Consider the following 10,000-nt stretch of genomic DNA (forward strand, 5'->3'; position numbering starts at 1 on the left):
TTATTATTATTATTATTATTATTAGAGTACTGTCATTTTTGCCAGTTCACTGCTTTCAACATTATGATTTTCATTAATGGCAGTAATAGTGTTATCAAAATTCACAATTATAGTTCACTCATTATTACTGTTTTTTATATAATTATTATTGCTGTCTATTAATGGTACGCTAATATAGTCTTTTGAAATTAATCCCACTCTGTTTTCATGGAATAATTATAAGGATAATATTACTGTAATGATAAATTAATCTTATATTCAAAATCATTTACAAACAATCAGAGAGAGAGAGAGAGAGAGAGAGAGAGAGAGAGAGAGAGAGAGAGAGAGAGAGGGAGAATGTTGCTCATCCTTCATGACATTTATGGAATAGCAGAAAAACAGACGGACAGTCAGACAGACAGAGTAAACGCAACCACCTCTCGATGACACAACCCAGTCAAAAGCCAGGTCAGACCACTCTAGTTACTAGTACCGGCGTCATCATCTTTTGGTCAGCGACAAGGTCGTCATAGGTCAGTGGTAATCTAGAGGACCTTTCTAAAACCAGAAGCCTACAAAACATGATTGTCTCTCGGTCACCTCGAACGACTCTTAGGTCACTACGACCCTTTTTAAGTCTGTCGATCCTTCTTCAAATGTCGACACCGTTTTTTTTTTTTTTTTTTTTTTTTTTTTTTAGTCTGTTCGACCCTATTTGAAGTTAAATGAACTCTTTTCGTGTCAGCTCCACCCTTTTTTAAGTTGATGTACTCCTTTTTCATTCTAATGCATTCGACCCTTTTTCAAGACAATTTTATCCTTTTTTCCAAATAGACGTGCCCCTTTTTCAAAACAAATTGATCCCTTTTCGAGTCTACCTGATCCTTTTTTAAATTCGACCGTCTCTTTTTCAAGTCAATTCGACCCTTCAGCCGTCTCGATCCCTAGATGCAAGCTAACTCACCTATTTTTCAAGCCGACTTTTCCATGACTAATTGACCCTTTGTCAAATCTACTTGATCCAGTTTTTTTAAGTCGATTCTACCCTTTTTCCCCACCTTTTCTACCCTATATTTGTAAGTCAACTCGCCCCTTTTCCAAGTCGACTAGACGTTTTTCTATACGAATTCGACCCTGTCGAAGACAATGCGACTCGTTTTCAAAAACCAAATCGACAGTTCTCGAGTCGCATCGATCGTTTCCCAAGCTGCCTCACAACCCTTGCCATCATTTACCTAAGATCTGTTCTTGAAAGTACGACATGAAAGAACGAGGTTGACGACTGACCACTTTTTTCAAAAGCTCCGGTGCTCAGAAGAAAACGAGGGAGTATGTGACCCTTATTTCTCTCTCTCTCTCTCTCTCTCTCTCTCTCTCTCTCCTCTCTTCGGACACGAGTACGGGCGCGTCCAGTCATCGGGTTTTGCCACAGGACGAAATTCAATTGCATTTTCTTAATCATACTATTTCTTATTTTTTCATTGAAAACCTTGATATATATATATATATATATATATATATATATATATATATATATATATATATATATATATATATATATATGTGTGTGTGTGTGTGTGTGTGTGTGTGAGTATGTGTAATGTGCGTATGCGCAAGATGAAATACACAAAAAAACAGAATTACAAGTACGTATTATTGCTCACATTTAAGCTCTCGTATCAGGAACTGGCTAAATAGAGCACACATACCCAGGGGGTAGGCAAATTATCTTTCCTGTCATGTACTTGTTCACCTTAAACTATGACTTAGCCGAATAACTAACTGTTCACTAGGATATATATATATATATATATATATATATATATATATATATATATATATATATATATGCCCCTATGTATGCATTTATCAAAACATATGTAACCACAAAATCGTCTAATTTATCTAAAATAAGATGAGAGAACGAGTCTTCCCGGAGAATTTGGTGTGAGAGAGATTTGAGAGAGAGAGAAGAGAGAGAGAGAGAGACGAGAGAGAGAGAGAGGAGAGAGAGAGAGAGACGGGAATCTCTAAACTATAATGGATGAAATTTGAGAACTTTGGACAAGTGAGATTATGATGTAGAAGAGTTGCTACAACGGCCTCCTGCTACAGAAATGGAGGGCAGGTATTTAGGGCATGAGGCCCTCTCTCTCTCTCTCTCTTGATCTCTCTCTCTCTCTCTCTCTCTCTCTCTCTCTCTCTCTGTGTTACAACAGGTTTTCTTTTCAAAGTTGTTTCACACTACACACGCACACACATATATGCAATAATATATACAAATATATATTAATATATAATATAAAATCTAATTAAAATAATAAATATATAATTATAAAATAAATATATAATATAAATAATATATTATATATGTATCGTATAATATAACATTATTATTGAGAGGAGAGAGAGAGAGAGAGAGAGATAGAGAGAGAGGATAAGTACAGTGATAATAATAAAGATAATATTTCAGCTTATGCTCCCGTCCTCGCTTTTCATAAGGCACTATGACTGAGCAGCCATGAGACAAATTACAAGTCGACCTCGGTCCCTGTCTCGACAGATTTTGGATTTCCTTCTTCTCCGCTTTCACTTTCGATGCAGTTGTATCGGGGTGAATAAAAAGCTGTGATAATTTGCTCTCTCATCAAAGCCCCGCCTTTGAAGGGGTGTCATTAGTTTGTTGCGTTTGTCTAATTGATATTTCGAGAAATTGTTAACGGCGGATTTCAGCCAAAAAAAAAAGCTGGTTAAATTTTCGTCCGATTCTTCCGCCATGTCGACATCACGTCAACAATGATCAATTTAAACGAACACACATGGAAATATTGGTATGAAAACGTGATATTGCTCATTAAAATTCATATTTTCCCACACGAACTTTAGTCTTCGACTTACCTTCATCCGAACCGTCCGGACAGTCGATGTAGCCGTCGCCAACGTGCTCCAGAGGCACGCATAGGGACGAGTTCGACCTGCATGGCTGTTCTGTCGTCAAGTCGCACCCTTTTTGTTGCTCGTCTGCGAAATGGAAAGATGGTAGATTAATATTCAGCAAACTTAATAAACTAAATCATAAGTTTTTAACAAAAGTAGCTGACAGTGAGGTCATTTAAATATTCGAAGAAGGATATGAGTTGGGGAGTATAAACTCAGGGAGAGAATTCCAAAACTTAGAAGTAGAAGGACATCAAGTAATTGGCCGAGGAGTGAATGGATATTCCACAGAGTAAATGTGGGAAGAAGGAGCCTGTCCTGTGTAACTTTAACCTATTGAGTAATCTATTATATTAATTTGTATATTTATTAATTGGGTAAATATGTCATAAAATATGCACAAAACTAAATATAGAGATTATTTCTATTCACTTACCATAAGTCAAGGTCAACATAGAACAATATAAAATGCATTGCAGAGGGAAACTATGTCATTTCTGGTGAACACACTGAAAATTCTACTTTATGAAATGAATAATATATCGGGATCCGTAAGTCATAAAAAATGTGGTTCGACTTAAAAATAAAAAATAAAATACTGCAGGTTTATGGACGTGCATTGTGGTTTTGCGTGAGAGAGAGAGAGAGAGAGAGAGAGAGAGAGAGAGAGAGAGAGAGAGAGAGGCGAGGGAAGGTAGAGAGAGAGAGAGAGCATTTGTTATGGACTGAATTTAAATAAGTTTAATTCTTTTATATTGAAATTAAACGTAAGGAAAGAAACGCTAAAGAAAAATAGAACTAATATCAAATATATATATATATATATAATTATAGATATATAATATATATATATATATTTATTATAAAACATACACCTATCCCTATTATAGCAGTGTATCTAAGTGTTAATTAACCTGTTTCTCAAAAAACATTCTGCAATGAGATTGCTGTGCTCAATCCCCAATCACCCAACTACAAGGAGCACAATCCACCACTTACGAAACAGAGGGCGCCATGTAACAGGACCTCTTGTTGCGAGGATGAGTGTCCTACCCACTGGACCACAAGCACCTGCAAGCCACTGATGCAATTTGCAATTTACCTCAAATGGAAAACGTAACTGAACTGAACTATTCATGAAGCAATAGAGAGAGAGAAGCAGAAACGTGATTCACTGCAGCGCCCCTCATGGCATCATCCTGCGCTTCGGGCGCTCAGTGGTCACAGCAGGTACCATGAAATACCATTTTCCACTGGCTTTCTCTCAAACCCCCCACCCCCCAACACTCCCCCCTCCGAGAGACCAGTCAGAAATATTGCACCTCACATAATTAGTGGTTTGTTTATGTAAGGCAACACTGACCTGAATAGGAGTTCCCCCTGGGGCTTCTAAAGGCTTCTGGGCCTTCGGCAGGTCTTATTCCCGCTTGCAACAGTCTCCTCCGGTGCATTGCAAGTATTAATGCACTGATTTTTGGGATGGGATTACCTGCTCCACATCCATACCCCTTCGTTACTGTGTACACACCCACTGCCAATAAGCCCCAGAGCCTTGCGAGGACTGTCTCCTCTTCCAAGTTACTTTCTAAGGTTTACAAACAAAAGCGATCTTAGTTTGGTTAATGATCGGTTTTCATGAGATTTTGGCAACGGATCGGCAATATGAAAGAGGATCGAGATGGCCAGACCTAATTTCAGGGACATTACCAATTGAAAGAGGTTGGACCTCGGCTAGACCATTTCAGTTCAAATGATGACGTTCATGAACTATAAACTATGATTTTTGTTAAACAGAAAAAAAAATTCGTTCAATTAAGTTGAACCCGAAAGATTCAAATCTTGTCCTCATATAGTTTCAGGTTCTACTGAAGTAAATGTGATAGATTTCAACATTGTTTTAGGTGGATTTAGTTTAAGTAGGTTTTTATCCTAATTTTGTTGCTTCCACCTCTATAGAGTTTGTGAAATATCATTTTTTTTTTCATTCCTTTTCTGCCTAGTTAGTTAAAAAAAAACTCAGATTTTGAACAAATAAACGTTTCTGTTGTATCTACTTAAATAAAATATGAACACTTTTCATTTCATATCTATATCATTTAAAAACTTATCATACCTCGAGACAAGACACATTTACGGCAGAGCTATTCCAGAACTGTCAGATTATGACAAATAAGAATATATTTCCCTCTTACATCAAAGACACATAAGCATTATTCCTATCTTGTGAATTTGGTTATTGTACAAAATGAATATTTATGCGGCATCGAAGGTTTTTTTCGTTTTTTTCCCATAATTACCAGAATCGGAGAAAGGTAAAAATATTGCCAGGTATATTATGTCGATGATAAAGAGAGTCAATCATTCTTTTCTGTTAAAACTTCTGTTACTCAAAATCCATAGTAGGTCAGGAGAAAATTCGTTCTAAACGTTGTACGATTCAAGAAACATAAACGAAAGATTTCCTGATGATCTTTGGGGATTTATACCAAAATCCCCAGATTCGGGGGAAGCAAATATTCTCATATTTTCGCAAAGACCAAAAAAGAACTTTCACTTCGATGTCGATGGCAAAAAAAAAAAAAAAAAAAAAAAAAAAAAACCGAAAAAAAGAGAAAAAAAATCAGAGCAATATTTGAAGCCCTTTCGGATTTTGGCTGGTACGTGATGGGGCTCCGAACATTACCATTTTTTCTTTTTATTTTTTTTCTTATATTTTCTTAGACCGCAAAAAGCGAGTAGGCTATATATTTTTTCATGTAGTTTCTCTTCCAGTCATTAAGAAATAGAATTGAAAAAAGATTCATAAATATATCTATTTTATTCTTTTGATGATTCCAAACTGCATTTTCAGTTCACGACACAAGCGCAAGTTTGAAATTACCGTAAATAGTTTTTCTGGTATAGATACCTTATTAATGTGAAGTTTTATGTCTAAATATCTATCTATCTATCTATCTATACAGCAATAAAAATCATTATAATTAAAAACAAAATAAAACAAGTGAATTATATATGAAGTAAATTCATTATATATCTCTAAAAAAATCTTACACTTCTGCAATCAGTAAACAGTCGAAGACCATAAACTTTTAAAATAGCATTTCCAATGTAACTAACGTTCATTTGTAAGACAGGATCAAAACAATTAAGAAAACAAAGGCAAAAGTAGGTAACACCTGCAAAGATAATGTTCCTGTTACAAGATAAGACATCGAGCCAATCTAAACAAAGCAAGAAAATTATATTTGTTCATCCAGTCTGAACAAAAACATAACAAAATTAATTTGAGATGAAGTTACATCGCGCTTCGTGACTTCAAACTAAAATTCGACGATAACAATATGATTTAGATTTACGGTTTTATCATCAAGGGATCCAACGAACCATCTCTCTACGATAAATGGGGTTTTGTATCGTTTTTTTTTCTTTTCTGTAACAATCAGAGTTTGTAGTTCATAAACGCCACCTTATTTTATACTGAAGTTGTTGGGTCGAGGGCCAACCTCTCTTTCTATTGGTGCTGTAACTAAGGTGAGGTCTTGCCGTTTCAATCATGTTTATATATATATATATATATATATATATATATATAGATATATATATATATATATATATATATATATATATATATATATATATAGCTCCACCTCAGATCTAGAATCCATCTGAAGATATTAGCATTCCTTCTAACCACAGCCAATCCGTTCCCAAAATCAAATAGAATCCAATCGTTTACCCTCCGAGTTACTGTACGCTAAACAAAAAAACAAAAAAAAAAAAACCGACACGGGTGAAACCGAGACGCACGACCCCGGCGCCTCGTCAATCCAAAACCTCGGAGGAACCTGAACTCCAAGGGAGCCGTGGCTGAGGGTGACTCCGCGAAGAAGAACCGTTTGATCGGGAAAGCTCCGAAGCCAACGCGGGGCGGCTAGTTACCGACTGTTTACTGCGATCCCAGGCGGAACGAGCCGTTTTACATGTGTGGTTTACAGGTACAGTAAGGCCAGGGCAACGCTTCCGGTCGGCCCCTGCCTCCCTCTCCACCCCCCAACCCCCAAATAAAGGCCCCCGCTGGGAAATACTGAGGTGAAGAATGGATTGCCACCACGACGGTCTTCAGAACTTTCTGGCGAAGGTGCTCCAAGGAATCATGTGGGTCTTCGGTGGGAAATTACGTTCAACAGTTTTAGTTTTCCGTAAAAGGTAACTATTGAGATGGCTATTTTTCTGTCCGTCCTCACATCTTCTAAGCTGCTGAAGCTAGAGGGCTGAAAATTGGTATGTTGATCATCCACCCTCCAGTCATCAAACATACCAAATTGCAGCCCTCTAGCCTTAGTAGGAGTGTATGATTTTATTTAACGTTATAGTTAGCTATGATCGTGCGTCTGGTAACGCTCTAGGACTGGCCACCACCGGGCCGTGGCTGAAAGCTGCATGTTTATTGTAGTTATTGTTATTGTTATAAATTGGACTCATGCTAGCGCGGGCTCTTGCCGAGTGAATAACCACTATAATTAGACAATACTCATAGTAATTAAAGTAATTTATTAAAGAATATTCTAACTTAGCATATATACGTGTATACATATTATATATCTATTAATTATTTATTTATATTATATTAATCTATATAATATATATATAAATATATATATTAATATATAAAATCATTATCTATATATAGTAATTATAATATATATATATATAAAATAAATATAATATATAGAAGATATATTATTATATAAATATATATAAATATATAAGTAGCATAATATATATATCTATGAATACTTATCACATCACCGTGATTCATATAAATCATTCGAGCTACAAATGTCCTTTAATATCTAATTCGCTCTACCTCGAATTGATATATTTTCATATATGTACCAGGGGGAATTTTTAGTTGATAATAATTTCGTATATCCCCATCGGTCACATATATGCTAAACTATCAATTCCCCAGAGGTAGAGCGAATTAGATATTAAAGGACATTTGTAGCTCGAAGAATGATTTATAAGAATCACGGTGATGTGATAAGTATTCATAACAAGGCTGCGTGGGTCAAACGCTCGAATCGGCTAGCATGGTGGAGGGTGTTTCATATCGATTCTAATTACGAATACAACGGTCAGAATCTATATAAACCTTTAGCCTCTCTGATAGCAGATTCGGTAGCGTCACTGTCCGATCCTGATTTCGTTCCCCGTCTAACTGGACGGTTGTTCGATCCCATGGGGGTACGAAATTATTATCAACTAAAAAATTCCCCCTCGGTACATATATGAAAATATATCAATTCCGAGGTAGAGCGAATTAGATATTAAAGGACATTTGTAGCTCGAATGATATATATATATATATATATATATATATATATATATATATATATAATATATATATAGAGAGAGAGAGGAGATGAGAGAGAGAGAGAGAGAGAGAGAGAGAGGAGAAAGAGAGAGAGAGAGATACTAGAGCACTACTATATAATATATGCATACATATGCATATAAAAGTTAGTTGACACATTAAACCAGGAAAAGACTGTCCATTACATCAGAGGGAGAGTGAATTCTAAAATAATTTGTAATAAATACAATAAGGTCAAGATCTAAGACGCGAGAGGACTCGCAACGAAAGAGAAAGCTATTTTTAATCAAAGGAAAAATTGGGCATGGCTTCAGATCCCCGACGACGTTCAAGGTGAAACATCGCGAGGCCGGTAACAGCTACTCGACCACGCCCCGAAGTAATGCAACTGGCCGGCCGTGTTCGTTCGCCGTGATTGACCATCGGATTCAGCTTGCTTCTTGAAGGATGTCCTTCGGTCACAGGGAATGGAATGTTTGGTAGTCCCGTTTTTCTGTACTTTCTCTCTCTCTTGCATTTGGTTTCGTTCATTAAGGCGCGCTTACGTTCAAATAATCATAAACGTCATAACTGTTCTTATTTGTCCAACGCGTTCGGACGCACTAATCCGATTCATGTTCTTGATTTCTGCTTTTTTTTTTTGTTCATCTGAGGGAGTGAGTTAAATCATGCCAGTTCTCCAAGGGTCTTGCTCCACAGACACACATATAAACCAATATATATATATATATATATATATATATATATATATATATATATATATATATATATATAGAGAGAGAGAGAGAGAGAGAGGAGAGAGAGAGAGAGAGAGAGAGAGAGAGAGTCATCTTGAAGAACCGCCAGACAATCTCTACTAGGCAGAATCGAATTACATTCTATTGCGCGTCCACTCAAGGATACGCGTCTCAGACGCGTATTACGCAAAAAAGTTTGTGTCACTTTAACCCTTCAGGATTACTTAACCCCACTACAGACTTGAGTAACAATGGCCACGTAATCTTTACTCAACTGACGGACACATTTCTTTCATTTTATTTCTATTGGGATCTGTTCCTACTGCCGATTCTACGATGTTTTAGTAATTCCATATTTTGTGTGTAAATATGGTACCATTACCATTATTATTATAATTATTATTATTATCATTATTATTATTATGAGTCCCAATAACACACGCAACCCAGTATATAAAGGGAAACTGACGAACGAAGAAAATACCTGACAAAAGAAATAACATAGAAAAATCAAATATGATTAATAACAAACCAATAACTAAGGTAAATAACAAATGACTCACGAAGTGCCTCGCGTCACCCTGCTTAAAACTAAAAGGCGTTTGCAGAAGTTTAGAATTCTGGAGTTGAAATGATTCACCAACAGGATTGGGAAGAGTATTCCAGAATTTGGTCACAACGAGAATAAAACTAATAGACTATGGTCAGTGAAAAGGAAACTGTATTTAGAATTTATGAAATCCTTTTATACAACATTTACAATAACCTATATGATGGAAGGGGCTAGCGATTAATATCATAATGTTGGGTATGAAATTTAATCGAGCCCAAGTTTTTGTCCAGCAATTTAAGAAACGAGTTAACTGTTCAAGACCAAATAAAGCAATAATATTCTAAACACGAGAGAATGATATTATCCTCTTTCCTCCTGACAATTAGTGTTCAAATAAGTTTCAAAATGCCACAC

At 36.1% G+C, this 10,000-nt stretch overlaps 1 protein-coding gene across 6 annotated transcripts in view; it reads right to left on the reverse strand.

Moving 5' to 3' along the window:
* Positions 1 to 10,000, reverse strand: part of LOC135205301 (mucin-3B-like) — a 178,236-nt gene that overhangs the window by 122,788 nt on the left and 45,448 nt on the right. For all 6 annotated transcript variants that reach the window (XM_064235720.1, XM_064235719.1, XM_064235718.1 and 3 more), the window contains exon 2: positions 2,881 to 3,003. In XM_064235720.1, the coding sequence (XP_064091790.1) occupies positions 2,881 to 3,003 (123 nt within the window). The remainder of the gene's footprint in view (positions 1 to 2,880; positions 3,004 to 10,000) is intronic.

The sequence above is a fragment of the Macrobrachium nipponense genome, chromosome 49, assembly GCF_015104395.2.
Source record: "Macrobrachium nipponense isolate FS-2020 chromosome 49, ASM1510439v2, whole genome shotgun sequence".
Lineage (NCBI taxonomy): Eukaryota > Metazoa > Arthropoda > Malacostraca > Decapoda > Palaemonidae > Macrobrachium > Macrobrachium nipponense.